This window comes from Coffea arabica, chromosome 9e, assembly GCF_036785885.1.
Source record: "Coffea arabica cultivar ET-39 chromosome 9e, Coffea Arabica ET-39 HiFi, whole genome shotgun sequence".
NCBI lineage: Eukaryota > Viridiplantae > Streptophyta > Magnoliopsida > Gentianales > Rubiaceae > Coffea > Coffea arabica.
Window position 1 is genome coordinate 32,807,616 of NC_092327.1, and position 19,810 is coordinate 32,827,425.

At 34.7% G+C, this 19,810-nt stretch overlaps 3 protein-coding genes across 4 annotated transcripts; 1 reads left to right on the plus strand and 2 right to left on the minus strand.

Annotated features, from left to right (window-relative positions):
- Nucleotides 1-554: 554 nt before the first annotated feature.
- LOC113709842 (NAC domain-containing protein 4-like) lies at nt 555-947 on the plus strand. Its single transcript, XM_027232696.1, has one exon. It carries the CDS (start codon nt 555-557, stop codon nt 945-947), a length of 393 nt encoding a protein of 130 aa, XP_027088497.1.
- Nucleotides 948-1,439: 492 nt separating this feature from the next.
- On the minus strand, nt 1,440-10,933 carry LOC113709292 (uncharacterized). 2 transcript variants are annotated; one of them, XM_027232019.2, is made up of 3 exons: nt 10,454-10,927; nt 9,000-9,059; nt 1,440-8,338 (listed from the first exon to the last, which is right to left on the minus strand). In XM_027232019.2, the coding sequence occupies exon 3, from the start codon at nt 2,500-2,502 to the stop codon at nt 1,654-1,656; it is 849 nt and encodes a 282-aa protein (XP_027087820.2). In that variant the 5' UTR covers nt 2,503-8,338; nt 9,000-9,059; nt 10,454-10,927; the 3' UTR covers nt 1,440-1,653. The 2 variants fall into 2 exon arrangements, with proteins under 2 accessions (XP_027087820.2, XP_071922183.1); XM_072066082.1 differs by lacking the exon at nt 9,000-9,059 and having other exon boundaries at nt 10,454-10,933.
- Nucleotides 10,934-12,631: 1,698 nt separating this feature from the next.
- On the minus strand, nt 12,632-18,941 carry LOC113710236 (UDP-arabinose 4-epimerase 1). The gene is made up of 11 exons (XM_027233130.2): nt 18,747-18,941; nt 17,852-18,023; nt 17,289-17,413; nt 16,407-16,520; nt 16,223-16,330; nt 16,012-16,103; nt 14,491-14,632; nt 14,250-14,344; nt 13,784-13,913; nt 13,226-13,370; nt 12,632-13,144 (listed from the first exon to the last, which is right to left on the minus strand). Exons 2-11 carry the CDS (start codon nt 17,910-17,912, stop codon nt 12,909-12,911), a joined length of 1,248 nt encoding a protein of 415 aa, XP_027088931.1. The 5' UTR covers nt 17,913-18,023; nt 18,747-18,941; the 3' UTR covers nt 12,632-12,908.
- Between the last annotated feature and the right edge of the window lie 869 nt (nt 18,942-19,810).

The following is a 19,810-nucleotide window of genomic DNA, read 5'->3' on the forward strand; positions in this document are numbered from 1 at the left end:
CTAGGATTAATTCCACTGTGCATCCTTTTATTATACCTAAATTATCTCTTTAGTTCCTAAACTTTAAATGGGATAGTTTAGTTCCCAAACTATAAAATTTGTTCTATTTAAGCAAGATCTTTGAGGAAATGAACTGGATTTTATGGGCATACCTTAGGGACTAAAGTATGACTAATTTTATACTTCAAAGATTAAAATGGAACATGTTTTACACTTTAGTGACTAAAGTGGGACAGATCTTGCAGTTTAGGGATTTAAATGTCTCACTTTGAAGTTTAAGGATCAAAATGAAAATTCAGTTGCAATTGAAGGGTACAATGTCGAATTAACCCCCAAAAACTATTCATCATATCAAACACCGGAATTTGAAGGTTCACAAGTTCAATGGGCAATTTAGGAATATTATTTTAAGACTTGACAGTCAACGACCAACGTCAACGTCAAGTATACATTCCTCTGGTAAAAAGGATTATTAACGTTTCCTTAACCTCAATAATTTACCTAGCCCATTCGCCTCTCACAGAAGACAAGAAAACATATACAGTGATACATAAATGGCTGATATCATTCCCATAGGGTTTCGTTTTAGACCCAGTGAGGAAGAACTCATTTCCCTACTTTGGCTGAAGGTTACAAACCAACTTGATGAAACAGACCATATCAAGGAGAAGATACTTTACAGTGACGGTGCAGAACCATGGGATGTTTTGGGGGATAATGATGTTCGTTGGCAATTCTATGATGATAGCGAAAAAGGGGCTAGTACGAAAAGAATGGTTTATGTTTTTGCCAAGTTGACGAGATTGAGTGCCAAGAAAGCTGGGAGAACGACTGGTTTGGGGACGTGGGACGGAGAAACGAAATCGTACCCAGTTGAGGATATGAGTACTGGTGAGAAAATTGGTTCAAGGAGGATGCTAAGTTATGTTCGAATTCTGGTTCAATAAGGGTGAAAGGTGGCTGGATAATGCATGAGCATTCGCTGGATGGAGCATCATTGAATGGGTTAAATAGCAGATGACTAGATTGGGAAATACCATCACGCTGCTATGAGATATTCAAAAACTATTTTTCTTGATGATACAATAAGAAAAAGTTAGTGAATTAGACTAAAACATCCAAAAAGCGTTGTTTAGACATGGATATTAACATAAAATAGAATGTTAAAAATGCAATGCATTGTAGCAGAAACTTGATTTGCCTTGAATTTAATTCAGTAACAAGCCAAAAGTCCCTTTGACCTTAACAGCTTGTCTTACTTCTAAAGTTGTTCCTTAATTGGTGGTAGCACAGTCCTTTATCTTGGTTGAAGGTGGGAAAGACCATCTTGAACTGTTTCCTTTGTGCATTTTACTATTACATTGATAGCTAGGTTGCAAATTAATGCCCTTAGGCATAAAAAAATAACTGTATACTACTGGTGTTATGACTAGCTTCCATGAGAAACAAATGAACTACCTTCAAACTGATGAAACTTTTAAGGGGGAGAATGGATGAATTTTACGCTACGAATTTGTCAAAAGATGACTAATCATAATCTGTGCTGCATATGTAATCGAAATCATTGCAGTTGAAATCCCCTGCTTTTTCAACTCTCAAAGCAACAACAAACGAAAAAACTAAAGAATTAATGCTACTAATGAGTTCTCAATTTCAGATACTTGAATCTTTTCCGGAGTCACCAGAAGGATCAGCACTGCTCCTCATGATCTGATTAGCCCGATCCAATATCTTCTTTTCTATCTCTTCCATCTCAGCTATAAGTTGTTCAAGTTCATGCAACTCCAAATCTTCAACATGGTGCAATTTTCGGAGCAATTTTCTCAACAAGCTCCATATCATATTTGAATCTACAGTTGAAAGCCCCTGCGTTTTCACCTCTTTCCTTAAATCTTGCTCTTCTTGATTGGCATCATTCTTTTGGCTTCCTCCTTCAGGCAAGTCAAGTGCAAGACCCTTTCCAGATTCAGACTTGTTCCTGATCATCATGCCACAGCTCTCATTTTTTTCTACTTTATTATGCCTCAGAGGTAGTGAGAAATCCATCTGATCAGACTTGTTTCTCTGATCACCAAGCATATATTGAACTTCTTGATGATCATCGTCTCTTTTCCAAAATAGTGATTTTCCTTTCTTAACTTTTATCTCACCATCAGAGTTGCTCTCATCTTCATCATCATCAGTGCTTTCCTTTGTTTCAGCAAAATCAACTGGAGACAGATTCTGTATTTCCTGTACTACTTCTTGATCATCATCATCATCCCTTTTAGATGATTCAACTTCCTTAGCTTCTTTATAATTCTGGACAACGGATGTAAGATTAGGATGACCAAAGGCAAAAACATTGCCCGCTTCATGGATGGTGACGACCGCTACATGTGCACCAAAATCTTGGCCAAATTCACTGGCCATCTTGAACAGCTCTTTTCGCCTGGTTCTGAATGCAGTGTTTCGCTTGGCCTTGTGCTCAATTTTCTTAATCTCCATTCTTCTTTTCAACATATTGATCAGTAGGAATTATTTCTTCTTTCTTGATGAATATCAATAACCAGAACTACCAAAGATTAATACTTAATTGAACGGTTTTATTACTATATCATCACAATTCTCTATAATACAAACTCAACTTTAACTCCTTAAATACAGAAATAGAACTATAAAACCTATTCCAATACAAATACCATACACATTCCTAAACCAACATTGATACTAATTCGAATCTAGTTATCAAATAATAAATATAACTCTAAAACTATTATACTTCTAAATAGGCATGGTTTATTTATTTATATTTTTTTTGTCAACAGAGAGCAAATGAAATGGATCTGAATAAAAAGAGAGAAAAAAAAGTTACATATATAAAATCGTTTAGGAGGGGTCTCCAAGCATTAACTTTTTGGTGAAAGCATAATAAACTTGCAAAAATATCCAAATTTAGGGGTTGAAATAAATGTGAATTTGTACATTTACACAATAAATTAGGTGCGATATAAGTATATTAATGAGTGCTCTGAGCACCCGTTTAAAAATCCTTCAACTAAAATCCTTTGATTAAAAAAAAAAACCCTATACCCTTTGATTTGAAGATCAAGATGCCATTATTGTTCATGTTTATAAATTATGTGTCACATACAAGTAAGGTTCACGTTTTGGAGGAGTTCCTTTACCTAGGTCTTCTTGTTGGTACGGGTTGACTGAAACTTTCAGGTGGAAAAATTATTTGTTGACCGTTATTCATATTTGTTAGAGTAAACTGGATGTTTTATTTATTCAGATTCATATATTTGAACTGACATTATCATTATTTTTACGCAATTGAAGACCCATGGAAGCAGCAATTAAATCTCTTCCGTGTCTTTTTACTTGTCATTTGTCAACACTTGTCGCATCATTCAATTGATTGCTTTACACGTCTCGATAGGGGTGTCCAAAAAGAATCGAAAAAGTGAGTAATCGAGAAAATCAAATTGATCAAAATCAAAAAATAAGATAATTAACCCATAATTTTTGAAATGGTTAACTTATCCAAACCTACTTAAAAAATTATGTTAGAGTATAGATTTCAATTTTTAAAAATTGCGGCTATCTGAACTTACCTGCATATATATAATGTAAGGTTTGATAGAGTAACCAGTATTGTAACCTCAACCCATAATTATTTAGTCATTCACTAATAATTTAACTTAGAAGGACCATTATACATTTTATTTTTCTTAAAACTTATAAACTTATCTACTGAACCTCATTTACTTTTTCTATTTCCTACATCCATGACCACTAATTTCATTTACTCCGCTACTTTGCTTTTTGTCTCTTTCCAAAATTTATTTTAATTTCTTGTAAATTCTATCCATTTCATCACTCTGCTAATTATTTTATTTTTAATTTTTAAAGCTTACATATTTGGTTGTGGAGTAACCTATTATCCTTATTAAAAAAATAAATTGATAACTTTCAAGAAATGGAGAAAACGAAAACAAATCTTCAGAATATTCGATGTTTTAATTATCTAACATGTTTTGATTTTTTGTTTTGTTGATAGTTTTTTAGAGTTATAAAATTAAAAACTCTTATTCATTGGAAAAAATTGTTGTATTGTTTGATTTGTTAATCTAATTCCTATTTTCTATAAGTAGAAGAATGTTAAATTACCATGTGTACCAGACCTTATCCTACAGTTTAACTGGTCACTAGTTATCCTGTTGAATTGGGTTAAGATATGGAATGCAATCTTTCTGAACTGACATATGTGATTAGAATCAGTGAAATTGCAAATGGACTGATTATCCTATCCATGAACACCTCTACATCTAAAAGCTTTAATAGTGATCATCATATTCCTTCAGGGTTAACAGATACTAAAAGTTCTTGGGTACGAATATTTTGTACTCAGTTTCTCTATGCTTACTAACACAGGAATTTATCAATATACTTGTGTTGTTTAGCTAATACTTAGCTACTTAAAAATCTATTTGCCGAGTTGGAAATTATCTCTTTGTATCTTAGACACACAAATACTTTTTTTGTGTGTGTAATTTGTTCACACAAATTCATATCTTAGTTCACATAACTATGAAAATGTATCATACAAATTATGAAATTTCATTCTAACAAGGTTTAAACCTACACTCCAAATTTATACCTAAGACCTCGCTAACTACAAGTATGTAGGCCATTAATTGTAATATGGAGGAATTAGGGTCTATCCCACGAGAATCACTTATCAATTACTAAGGCTTCTAGCTAACTCAATTATCTAAACAAATCAAGAATTAAAACTAAATAAAATAACAACAACGATAAACAATGCAAGGAAATTAACAAACTTGAAGAAACTCAACTAAACACAAGTGGTGTTGGGTATAGAATCCACTAAATGCACCTAACTATGGATGAAATGATCAATTATCACTAATAAACTTGTTTTGCTAAGGATGCATTTTACTCAAACCGTCAGAACTTACTTTCGCCAATGAACCGAATTTAGCCCACACTATAGTTCCCTACTTTCATGGTGAAATTTAAAGTGAAAACTTAATTTAGATTTAGAAATGCCAAAATTATCCATTTAAGTGTACCACTACTTTCATATGCCTACTCCTTAGGCTCCACCTATTCCATTTTCATCATTGTCTACTATTTTCATAGATTAACAGCTATAATGACTTGCAAATAGTGATCAAGCATTCACAAGTAATTAAAACAAGAATAAGTGAACTAGCAAGTATAAGTTGTAGCAAAGATCAACTATATTCGACCATAATCAAGGCATATATACTTTCATCTATCCTTAGAAAAAATGAATCTAGCTATAGTAGATAAAACTAGTAAACTCATGTCTTTAATATAACTAAGCATTAATGAAACAATAAAGAGAGTGAGAAAGAAGAAATGCTCATTCAAGTGAAGGAACAAAGTCTCTAATCTTCATCGTCTTCATTGGCATCAAAACCACATATTTACATCAAGATTTCTTCCATTGTTTCCATTGTTTAAACCTACAAGATGAAGAACTAAGCTACTTTTTACTACTAGATAAAAACGAGAGAAAAGAACTAGAGAGATAGTCTTTATTTTCTCCCTTTTCCTACTATTGCTACAGCCACCTCTCTAGAACCTTCCTCTTTCAATATTTTACACAAAAGAAGGTCTTGTCCACTTTGAATTCGATAAATAGATCACTTTTTAAGACAACATTTTTTTGTTAAAATTTTTATTGCAGAAATCATCTGCAAACACTCGCAAGAGAAAAAAAATCTAAATATCGAGGGCAAAAAAATAAGTTCATTAATTTAATGCAGTTTATATTTTCGATGAAATTTGCAAATCATGAATGCTGAATTATGAGTGCTCTATTTCTTTTTAGGCTTCTAAACTTTCGTTTTTAAGTGATATATTTATGTTAGGATCCAATCAAAATATTTGAAAGTATTTATTAGGGACAAAATGATTCAAAAACTTAGGAAAAATAATAGAGAGTTGGCTGCTAAGAGGAAGGCTAAGGTTGTGAACACTTCTCAAATTTAAACATACAAACATACATACATACACAGCCACATACATACATATATATATGTATATACATTGTACTCATACTTTATAGTGTTTTATGACTAACTAACTCATTACAATTCATTAAAATTGGTTTTTAATCTGCAGTGGATCTTAATTACTTGCTAATTAAAGTGAAGAATTACATCAAACGGGCATAAAACTAAGTCTGCTGCTGCAAGACTACTCTACCACAAATTAAACTACTACTAAATCAAACCTCCTGATGATCCGATCATGACACATTTATACTCATGAATTTATTATGATTCAGAAGAAACTGAGCTAATTTTAAGTCATTAATGAATTGTTGTTAAAAAATCATATTATTGAAGATAATTTCCATGTCGGTACATAACTAAGAAATTGAATACATTAGTGTTGTATATGAGTCAATTGAAGAATAGTAAAGATCAAGAATCAGAGGTAGATACAGAAAGAATACAACCCAAAGTAATAATTCTGCCCTACAAAAATAAACCGCACAAGAAAAAAAGATAAAATATTTCGACCAAATTCAATCAGACAATGTTGATATTGTAGAAACAAAGAACTTTCCAACATCAGATTTAAAGAAGCATGTCAAGAAGGGTGGAATAAATGTACCTTCCATTTAGGAGAGAACAGAATTTGCAGCAATATTGTTTCTGGGCTATCCCAAGAACTAGAAATATGAAAACCAACTTGACCAAAATTCATAAAGTGCAATACAACCTCATTATTTCAACTTTGCCTACTGATTAGACATGATCTACAATGAACCGTTGCCTACTGATCAAAGCATGATCCATAAAAGAATCTTATGAACTTTACACTTTCGAATTGTTCCATAGATGACTACCTAATATCTTAGCTGCATCTCTGACTGAGTTCATTGCCAAAATGGCTCTTTCCATGTTATAAAAAAAAAAAAAAATATCTTCTATCAACCTATTTCTCAACTACCGTGTCAAAAAAAAAGGTTGAGACTTAAAACTCCTAGTCAGTTCTCCATTGCAGGTCCTTGCATCTTTATTGAAGTCACCAGAAGAATCAGCGCTGCTCTTCCTGATCTGATTAATTGGATCTGTTACTTTCTTTTTCATCTCTTCTAGCTGAGCCATACCTTCTTGAAGTTCATGCAACTCCAAATCATCAACTGGGGGCACATCCCTAATCAAGTTGGGCATCATAATTGAGTTTGCAGTTGAATTCCCCTGCTTTTTCACCACATTCCCAGTGTCTTGTACTTGTTGATCAGTAGCATCCTTTTGGCTTCCCCCTGCAGGCAAACTAATAGCCAAACCCTTTCCAGATTCAGACTTCTGCCTGATCATCATGCCAGGGCTCTTATCTTCTTTTTCTGCACTTGTCCTCAATGGCAATGGCAATATCAATGTCATTGATAAATCCATCTGATCAAACATCGTATTCTTCTGATCATCATCTTCACCGTCATCATCATCAAGACTATCTTCTAATTCAATTTCATCATCATCTTCAGGCAGATCATGTAGTTCTTGTCGATCCTCAGTTCTTTTTTCGGATGATGATTTGGCTTTCTTGACTTCCATCTCATGATTAGACATTTCCTGATCAACATCATCATCATCATCATCATCAAGGAATTCTTCTATGTCACTTATATCATCATTTTCAGCCACATCATGTACTTAATCTTGATCTCCATTTCTATTTTCAGATGACAATTTGGCTTTGTTGACTTCCATCACACGATCAGACATTTCCTGCTCATCATCATCATCATCAGGGCTTTCCTCTGTTTCATCAAGATCATCTTCAGGCAGATTCTACAATTCTTGATGAACATCATTGTCTCTTTTTGTGGCTGATGATTCAGTTTCCTTGGTTTCTTCGTAGCACTGGACAATGGAGTCGACAGAAGGATGACCAAAGGCAAAGATATTGCCAGCATTACTCCTGGTGGTCACTGCTGTGACGACCCCACCTTCTCCTAGGGCATACCCTAGAAGTTAGCGGATCGCCTGCCTAACTCTCGTCAGGATTCACTCACTCACATTAACTTCAGAGATAACATTACCATTGGACAACTGAACATTCACTCTTAAGTACATCTCCAATCAGTTTGAAACATAACTTTGTCCAATAAAAGAAAACAAAATACCTGTTCTAAATATCCATTCTTAATATCACACCAACTCAAAACAAAAGATTCAACCATCTTAAAATACGAAAGAAAACGTGACTCCAATATATATACACATAGTGATAGAATTTCCCAAAACAACTTTCCAATTCCATCCAATCACTTTTCAATCTCCAACTCCTGTAAGGAAAACAAAGTTAAAAGGGTGAGCTTACGCCCGTGAGGTTTCCATGCAAGTAACATTTAATAATCACATGAATCATTATAATTAAGCAAGTAGTGCACATTTCACTGTACAATCACTTTCATTAGCAATTGAGGAAACACTTCACTGAACAATCACTTTTAAAAGGATACGGTGCTCGCATTAGAGCCACTTCAATGCACTACACACTCCGCCGAACTCCTCCTTATAACCTCCAAAACAATAAACACTTCCCTCACTTGGATGGCCATATCAATATCAGTAATCTACTACTCCGTGGTAATACTCGAGCATACCAAAACACTTACCCAAAGCTACCGTCCTACCCGACCAAGCCCTTTGCTGGCTCGAATAGTCCGTTGAACAGAGGGTTTTGGGGCCCAATTCAGCCGGCGTGATAAAGTACACACACGGCTTACAGTCATGCGCACTTACAATATCACTTGATCAATTATCAACCTTCAAACTCAACTAAGCCAAGTGCGATAAAGTACACTTCCGACCTAGAAGGCGAGGAACAATTGAGATACACTTTGCAATGAATCACTTAGCAATATTTCATAATAAGTTCATTTGTCACATAATTTCACTCAAGTACACATAAACAATTAAACACGTAAATTCGGAAACACTCACCAAATATCCAAATAAATTACTCTCGAGTCTCGAGTCGATTTTCTGGTTCACAGCTACTTCCTGGACAAGTTAATAATTCCAAATCAAATACATAGTTTGTAGATGTTCACTTATTGTTCTTACTTTATCACTTGAACTATTAAAATCAAGTTTGACTTTAAAGTACAAATATAATATATTCAATATTCAATATTCATTTATCATTTATCATTTATCATTTTATTTTGAAACTTATTGACTTAATTGTTTTAATCAAGAATTATACATATACTAAGTTTATAGTCTTATAAAACGTTTAACCTAAGATTAAACCGTTTTCTATCCAATACTCTAAGATTAAGGCAAATTGATTTTTCATTCTTTTCTTTTTGGATTAAACTAGACTCCAACTTGCCAATAGTTTAAATCTCGTTTAAATTTTACTAATTTTTCAGTTTTAAGTTCTTTAAAATACTTGTAAAATAGTTTCAAGATACTATAAGATGCTCCATATAAATTCACAACCATTTAACATAAATTTTCAAAAGTTTCCTGAGAGCTTCATCTCTTCACACATTCGGTCAGCCAAAGCAAGAATTTTAGATCAAATGTTTCTAAATCTTCAACAAATTCCATCTTTCACTTACTCAAATATTAGTCACCTAGTATACATTCTGTTCAACATGAACTAAGGTGAATAACTCATAATTTCAGCATGTTATTCGGCCAAAATCACATACAAAAGCTGTTATCAGCTATAGCATTCCCCAACTAAATTTTCTAGCAGTGTAACGGTCCAACATTTGTTGTTTTCTCAAGTCTTTCCTTTCACTTTCATGCCCCAACTAAACATGCAGGGGATGATTATTCAACTACAGGTTAACCTTAACAAAACATGGAAATTTATAACCAAAATTCAAAAGAAAAGCTGAACTAAGATTTATATCTTCTCTCGGCTGTAAATCTGATGTATAGCAGCAGGCAATAAATGAAGATGAATTTCTTCTACTAAATCCCTCAATCTTATGCTCAAATTTCTCATGCATGGAGAAATCAAGGTGTTATCCAACATTTTACAGATTAACACAGAATTTTAGAGTCATTACTTATAAAAGGCAGCTGCAACTTTTCTATTTCCCCACTCGGATAAGCTAAAAGAATTCCAGCAAGTTTTCTTTCTTTATTTTTAACTCAAGGTTCCAACTTTCACAAGTTTCTACGGCTAAACTTTACATAATATCAGAAATAAACATTTCCATGCATTTCCTATAATATTCTTCCATTTTTCCATTGATAACAGCCTGCAATTTCAGTTGATCATCACTCAGTTCTCACAGCTTCAGTCAAGGATCATTTGAGCTTCAAACCAGAAATTTCCCTCAGTTGAAGCTCACTTTCCTCTGCTAAAACTCAACTTGCAGCTTAAACATATACTCAGTTACACTCAGTATATAAGTGTTATTCACGAAACTTACCTCTTGCCTTACGTGTTAGGAATCGCAGACGAAATCAGTTTCCTTTCCAGCTTTGTTCCCTCCAATCCTTGGTTAGTTGATGACGAAGCTCACTAGGCTCTCTCTCTCACTTTCTCAATCTTGCTCTCTTTTCTCCCTCTCTCTGTTTCTCTCGGTGTTGGCCTGGTAAAGAGACGAACTAAAGTTTTATTTTGTTCTCAACCACCGCCCAAATTTTAACAGATAGTTTTCTACTTTTCCTTTCGGTAACCGCTTGTATTTAGCAGACCATTGGCTTGGAATTTTCCTTTGGTTTCTCTCAAGCACCGCCCAAGCTTGTTTAGCATTGCTTGCCTTACTTCCACTCGGTTCTAGATTCTCCAAATGTTTGTCCTTTCCTCAGTTCTTTGGTAGTTCAACTGAAACTCAAGGTTGATTTGGTCTTTTTCTCCTTTTTCCTCTTAATATCTCTCGGGTAGCTAGACTAAGAATGAACTACAGCTAGCTTCTACTTATTGCCTCTTAACCGACCAAAATTACTTTTGCATGCTACTTGGCTAGCTAATGAGGACAAGTGTCCTCCAAATTGCATGATGTCTTGTTTGCTGTTGTTTGCAATTGGAGAAAAAAGAAAGCTTTCTACTATTTATCTCGCGGGTCTTATTGTTTAAGAAGGTAAAGATAGTTTTCTTTCGGTGGTTAGTGGTAGACAACAACAAATGAATTGGTTTCTTTCGGTTCCAAATAGAAAGTAATAAAGGATGCTCGCAGATTGTATACCATTCTCAATTCCTAATAGAAGGCAATAGTAAGTACTAGTATATTTCCCCATTTGCGGTTCTAATGGTAGACAACTAGTAGTTTCTTTCGGTTTCTAACTAACAGGGAAAATCAACATTTAATTCTTGTACATATTAGGCATTTACATGCTTCCAAACGAGTGTTTTTCCATGTTTATTTTATTATTTATTTTTATAACAATAAATTCTAACTAATACTGATATTTAATGGTATAGGTGATACAATTTCCTAATGTATTACCGGTTTATTTGTTAACGAAAAGAAATAATTAAACATGTATTGTAATAAATAAAAGAAAATGGAACATGTATTAAATTTTAAATAAGGAATAAAATTTTCAATCTCTCACACTCTCTTCCCCTTACACCGTTATTCTTAAGTAAATCAGGATATTTCTAAATTCTCAATTTTTATAAAAATTCAATTAGGCATTTAATTTAACCACTTATTCATTATATGTAATATTTCTAATATCAAGGTAAATAAAATAAAATAAATGCAAAGCACACACATGATTTTTTTCGAGTTCTCACAACTGCTACCTCAGCACCATATTTCTGGCCTAGCTCCATAGCCATCTCGAACAGCCTTTTTCTCCTCTTAGTAAATGTAACTTGTTGCTTTTTTCTTGTCCTCAATTTTCTTGATTTCTATTCTTCTTTTTCCCATACTGATGATCAAAAATCAGTATTTCTTCTTTCTTGATAGATGTTAATTGAACAAGCACTATGCTATACTTTCTTCAAGCTTAGCCCGAGAGGACTGCCACAATTTCTTCAAGTTTCCTGCTATGGTAAGAATTGAGAGAAAGAGTGAAAATCAGATAACAGGAAATCAACAGAGGAGACAAACGATTTGCGTTAGTTGCTTCCAACTCCATAAGAGTGACAATCCATCTTATCTGCTTATTTCCGGATTCAGTCTGAACCGTCCAAATGTAGTTCCGTGCTTCTAACTTAACGGAATAACGGTTATAACAAAACAAACCAACTCTCAGCTCTTCTCCTAAACAACATCTTTTTGGTTACTCAAACTCTTTCTTTTTTTTTTTTTTGGGTTTTTCATGTTTTAAAAAGTAATTATTAACCCTTAAAATGAGACAGGCGGGTGTTGGCCTGATATGGGGTCACAAAAATTTTGAGAATTACTTTATGTAAGTTAACCCTATTTTTTTTTCTCAGACGGAAAGATCTTTAAATTTGGCTGATAATGTTCATTGGGAAAAATAATACTAAATTTCGCAATTCATTTGGCTGAAATTTTCTTTTTTGATTAATTTCCACTCCCCTGGTTCTTGGGCACCATGTTCATTTCTTGTTTCTTGAATGTGGATTCAAGAGTTTTGTGTGGTTAATTTCTTGAAACCAAGAGAATGATAAATACATAATAACCCAAAAAGACAAAAGAATAATTTATATCTATACCTCACTGATGATTATTGTTCAAATACCTCTTCCTCAAATATGAGTAATAAACAAAGCTGCTTCCCTAAGCCTCTAAGCCATGGGGATTCATCAAATTAGAAAGAATAAACATCCAAATCCCAGGCCATAACACCCTCTTCTAAGTGACTCCTAGAATGGAGTAAAATCAGGCTGTAGGTTGGGGCTGGCTGGCCGGCTGGCTGGCTGCTCCTGTCAATGTTCCACTGCCAGATAGTGGATGTATACTATCTCTAAATTGACTGAGGTGTGCTATATCCATTAATATGTGCCTTCTGCCATCTCCAGGCTACCCGCAAACTCTCGTGAAGATTGGTGTATTTTGCTGTCCAGTTTAGTTCTGTCCTAATTTTAGTTGGATCACTGTATACTTCAGCATAATCACCAGGCCGACGGGGAAGGTAGTCGACCTTGAGAGGTACTCCTGTCGCCTTCTTGCAGGCCTCCACAAACTCCTTTACAGATCGACCTGAAGTAGAAAAATATGAACCGCATAAGAAATGGCTAATATGGTCAATTAAGTTACAGGTTATAACAAGAAATGCCTTACCTCTCCCCGTTCCAACATTGTAAATTCCAACTTTCCCAGGCTTTGCCTTCTCAAGGGCTTTGACATGAGCATCAACAAGATCAGTGACATCAATATAATCCCGGATACAGGTTCCATCTTCAGTCTTGTAGTCTGTTCCTCTCACCTGTCCATGAAAACAGAATACCCGCTAAGTATGTAAAATCTATCTACTCCCCAGACGAGAAAAATGTAGATGCTAATTCTGTGCTACTGGAAACTGCCAAGTGAATGGTAAAATTATCATCTGAAATGCTGTTGAAGGAAAAAACTACAAGAACGTTGTGCCCCGGAGCCAACATTAAATAAATCAAAATTTCCAAATAAAAAAGTTACTCCTTCCCTGGCTTTCTTCATTTTTCAGTCTAACACAACCCTGTATCCCCACAAACACATGAAGCCCATTTTAAACATTCCCAGACGTTCCCCTCCACAACCTCAGCATTGCCCAATGCTGGTCCCCACTCAAGAACACCCAAACCTTTAGAAGATTTCAGTGCTACACTATCAGATAAAGAGTGAAGGGTAATATCAGCAAACCTTAAGCCCTGGAATTATTCCACGAGCAGCATCAAAGCAAGCACCTGATATCCTACCATGCTCACGTAGTTCTGGTCGAGGAGCTTCACCTAGTCTTCCTTCTGGATCTGAACCAATCACATTGAAGTATCTGAAAATTAAAAACTTCAGCGTCACAATGGGTAATTATCGGTTCAGTAAGCATCACATCATTAACTACCCGTTAACCCCGTCAAGTAGACTGTTCACGACATCCTTTTACTGACAACATTTCATTAGCTTCACTACCACAATAAATTGACTTGTCAGAGAACATTTTTGTTTCCAATAGCTCTCGTCACTTTTCCAAGAAACTCTATAAAGCAGTAATGGGATATGGAAGGTGAATAATGAACTATAAACCAAAAAAGAATCATTTGAAAGAATAATTAGCTTGAGCTTGATGCTAATCAGTGCAAAAGGATTAGAGTTGCAGTCAAACTCGTACCTTAAAATCATGACAGCCATGTCTGAATTCTTATGAAAATCCAGAATAATATCCTCTGCCATCTTCTTGGCTTTTCCGTAAGGATTAATTGGTTTCTATACAGCACAAAAAAGCATCAGATTTCTACTGTACAGCTCCAAACATATAAACTATCTGCTATTAATGCCCTCTCTGCACTCTATTCGACTGAAAAGAGTTAAGAAATCTAGGAAATCCACAAAAGAGGCTCTAGATCCTTCACCTGTGGAGTTTGTTCTGTAATAGGCATCTTTTCTGGCTCTCCATATGTTGCACATGTACTAGAATATATCAAAGTCTTCACACCATGTGTATGCATGGCTTCCAATACACCAAGTGTATTTGACGTGATATTGTGATAATACCTGTATTATCACAATAATTAGCCCAATAAACTACAGTCTCGTCTTGAGTCAATTAAAAGGAGAAACACATACAGATACTGGATTCAGGATGAAGAGAAAATGGCAAGAGGCAAGACTTTGATAAGGAACAAAGAAACCAATAACCACAAAGAGTTTATTCAAAGATAATCAGTGTTCGAAGCAATCAGCTTTATGGTAATAGAAAACACAGCACCATGAATCTTGTTTTTATTTTCGTGAAGCAAACTGCCCAAGTACAAAAATGTTTGACCATTAACATAGATAGCACTATAAATACTAGTATTCTATCTTCTGGGGTGTCACAATACTCGAGCAAACTGCGAATGCACCAAATTTAGCTTATGCCATGCCTGAAGTATATGGATCTATCTATTCAGGCAATCAGACATCCAAAATCATACAAGAATTAACATAACTTTCAAAGTAGATAAACAAGCATATGAAGTACTTCCTGCTTCTTTAAAGAGGTAGCTCTAGTAATAAAATAGTTTTTCGAGTATTTGATGGCCTAAACTCATAGCACCGGCTGCTAGGTGAACTTTTGCACTATAGCCATCGCAACTAGAGAGTTTGAAGTCACTAGGCTAATAAGCCACAAGAACTGTCCTGCTAGATCAGGTCAGATAACTAAACAACCAAAGAGTGAGATACGCTATAAACATAAGAAGAGGTATACATAATAGCAATTCTTGATGGTATTTTTAAGCTTCTTTTACCAACACTGGAACTTTAGTCTCTATTGTGCAGTTTGATTCTTTTTTCATTACTCAAAGTTCTTATGCTACTGGAAAATAATCTATGATCACAACATAACAAACTGTATATTGCAAGGACACAGTTCACAACCTTCCAGAGAGCAATTATTCCTCAGCGATAACATACCAGTATTCTTGTCTGTTTGCAGTAACTACACTTGCATTAGCACAACCATTTTAATATCTTCAAGGTGCTAAACTAACTGGCTTCTAATATTTCATAAGATCATGAACAGCAGATGTTGAAAGGAGGAAAAAGATACCAAAAAAGAAAATGCCTAATTAGATGTGTACTTGGAAGTCAAGAATGTGGCTATTGATGGAGAATAATTGGCAGTGTGTGCAAATTTGCTAAGCAATCCAACAGATTCAACTAACCTGAAATTATTTATTCTACTTGAACTTCTATGAAGCTTCATGTACCCTTCTCTCTATATTTTCTTAGAAATTCTACAAACTAGCTCTTGAAGTGTTTTAAGAACAATATCCTGATGGTTAAAACTATTGCTTATACATATCTGTAGTGTCCAAAATAGAGTGGCTATGTGGGGGTTATAGGGTGCCAGAAAAGAAAAACATCCAAGTGTAATGTTCTGTACTTACTTGAGTGGATCCATAGTGCTCTCTCCAACATATGCAACAGCTGCAAAATGCATCACTGCATCAAACGCATTTTCTGAAAATATTCTGTGCACCTGAATATATTCATCAAGGAAAACATTGGCAGAAGGGACATTTAACTATTCGAATGCAAAAAATAATAATAATAATAATAATCTCATAAAATCTTAACACAGAACAAAACTCAGGATACAGCTTTTGCATCTCCCAAGTCAGTGTATATAAATTGAAGTCTGCCGGGTTCTGGAAATAGTTCTTGTAGAACCTTTATGGCACCCAGGTTTCCTCTCGAGAGATTGTCCTGTCAAGTTGCAACACATCTGTTCATGCTACAAGTTAACATTAAAAGGTTCTTTACAGATTTTCTTGAGACATACCACTATTGTTACTCGGTATGAATCTTTTAGAAGCCTAAATGCAGCATGGGAACCAATATATCCAGCACCTCCAGTTACTAATACATGAGTAACACCTGGTTCATAATGAGCAAACTGGCATGACAGAGGATGCATATTGGTCAGAAGATGCAAAAGGGAACTGAGTTAACTTCAAAAGCCAAAAATCAGCATAATTTAACCAAATTTTGCGAAGTTTTTTCCCTTTTGTCTGCTTGGCAATTATTCTTTTAGTAACAAGACAAGTTTGTTATATTGGAAACCCAACAGATCACAATAAATTAACTTGAGTCACTAAATTGTTTACCAATAAAATTCCACATTGACTCATGGGAAGAGAATTAATGGGAAGCCAGCTGTTAACACAAAAATGAGGTTCAAATCATTAAAGAGAAAGGTCCACAAAAAGACCAGATTTCTCCAACTACCATGATATTCACCTAGAACTAAAATGCCAATTAGTGTCATCTGCCTGATATTTACTCATATTATTAAAGCTAGTTATAAACCAATTTAATTACACATCTAGTTTTCAAGCTTCCTGCCTTCCTAGGATTACATCAAGCCATCAAACAAAAGCCATCATATACGAGGAATATTAGTTAGTTCATTCATCAACCCACCAAACAGGTTCCACTCTTAATGCTTCATGTGGATACACTAGCGGTATGACTTACACATAAACCTACATCATTGTCTAGGTTTAATTTCCAATGACAATTAGTGTAAGTAGTCATAATCACAAAGTTTATGAACTCTTGCGGACACGATTGAAAGCTGCAATGTTTAGAACAACTAATCCATCTTAAATAAGTAGCATATAGTTTCAATTGCAAATATATGAACAAGAGATTAGAGAACTACCGGGCTCGGGGTATTGAATGTTGGAGATCTTTTAAGCATAATGATGCATAATGCAGTTAATGCTGCAGCCATAAAAACTTTGCCTACAACATTGCTCTTTTTCTTTGGATCGACATAATCCATGCCTACAAGCAAAAGAAATGCATTATTAAAAAAAAATTGAATAATCTAAGAATCTTAATGACATAATTAATCGGTTATAACAACAAAATTCTATTGATTCTGAAGAACAACTACTGAACAAACAAAAGCTTCATTCCAGCTCAAACAATATCCTGAAAAAGTATCCAACATTCGTGCACTGCTGCAAATTAGTAACCACACACCCCCTTCTTCTCCCCGGACAACCGGAAGAAAATGACAAGAAAAGATCACAAAAGTGAAAGTCCTAGCACTTCAATCTTCTCAGAGGAGCAATAAGTAAGACAGAATTACACATGAATGATTAAACCGACAATGCATTCAATGCAAAATATCCCAGATAGGAACTACAGCTTTGATCGCCACTTCCATACATTCAAAAGAAGAAGGGGAAAACGCGTATGAAACTGGAAACTGCTCACCTCCTAAAGACATAGATCTAGTAGACCTTGATTGAGTTCTTGTCCTGTTAAGACTTAGCATTTGAGCAAACTCGCCAATGCTAAGAACACCGACACCACCGCAATACTCAAATCAACCCTCTGACATCAATTGCCTATTGGTATCCCTCCTTTGATTGTACAACAGCTGTACCTGCAACCCAGGTCAAAATTTCAAATTTAACCATAATCAGTAATGCAACAAAATTACCACAAACTTACCATAAAGAAAGGTAAAAAAATCAGTCAAATTTAATTAGAAGGCAAATTACAATGGGCCCTCTGCTGAAAAGGTAGGTACACTACAGTCATAATACCTACCAAATCGAATTGAATTGCATAACTAATTGTCCAAGCTATGCAGGTACTCATTCGTAGCAACGTATAAGACAAAATTCAAATTTTCCAAAAGGATCTACGAAAAACCAGAATATACAAACAACAAAGATCTCACAAACAACCAATCAGAAACCGATTTTTTGCTACAAGACTAGAAGGAAGGGGGAAAATCCCAACGTGAAATTCACCCAGAAAAACCAAGGACAAAAAAAAAATCAATCCAGTGATTAGTCTTGATCAAAAAAATTTCAAGAAAGAAATTAAAATTAATCAAAAAGTAAGAAAACCCACATGAGAACAGAGCTAAAGCTTCTGAAAAGATCGCAATAATGGTCCAAAAGCTTTCAAAAAACTATACAAAACCGAAATATTAATGAAATTAATTTCATAAAAAAATGCCATTAGATGGTATCCTGAAAATATACCTAAATCAATGGCCTTCTGTGAAGTCCATGTATAAATTTTAGTGATCACAAGATCCAACCAATCACAGAAAATAGTTTCTGGCAGATTAAATGAATTAAACAAGAAAACGTACAAGGAGCGAGGCAATGATGCAAAACAATTGTGGTTGATGGATTTTCTTGAGCCCTTTTCCTTGGTTCAATGCAGGAATTTGAATTTGCCAAAAATAAAGTGAAGGAAGAGAGAGATAAGAGTTGGGGGTGGGGGGGACTTGACTTTGCTTTTCTCGGGTTTTCTGTTCTGGGGATGTAAGCAACTGAAGAAACTTGGAAGGACCCAACTGAGGATAGACTCCTTTTATATATACATATATTTGTGCATTACATGTATAGTTGTACAAAGCAATAGAGGAGACGCGGAGCTGGAGTTGGACTTCTTCTTGTGATCCTTTGTCGTATGGGAAGTCACCCAATCTCTCTCTCTCCTTGGCTCCAAACTCTTTTTCCTTTTCCTATGTGTAGTCAAATATATGTGAGGGAAGCCAACACGTTTGGCTGGTGGAGAGCTGCTTTCAAGGGCTAGTGAAAATTAATTCCACATTAGTTAGGCCCGAAATCGACAGGCGTTGGAACGATTGTCAGTGCAATTATTTTGATATCAGTATAACCTTAGATGAAGAATATATAGAAGAAAAATCGAGCTATTTCTTGAAATATACGCTTGATATAAGATGTTCTTTTCATCTGTGTCGCTTTTTTTTAAAAAAATTTAAATTATGATTCGATCGGAATGAAAAATATATTGATAGTTCTCGAATTGTAACTATATTGGGCCCTATACATTTGGCATTATATTTGTGAGTTGGCATTTGTGTATCAACTATGAGTCTCCTCCTTATCACGACGTACAATTGGGGGCATATTTACATTCTTAATTATTTCGAAAGAGGGATTCTTATTTTTGGTGGCCGTGATATATATTTATGTTGGGATTTCGCTAAATTACACAAGGACAAATTTCTCTAGTTGAAATATGAGATACATTAGAAAGTTCCTCATTTTTAATTTGAGAAAATGTAAGGCTTTTTAATTCTTCAAAATTTGAATGTCAGTCCAATCTAAATCAACAATAAGTCTTAATTGTTTTTAAATCCTAACCGTGTGAACCTTATTCCATTTGGCAATACATTTTGAGTCA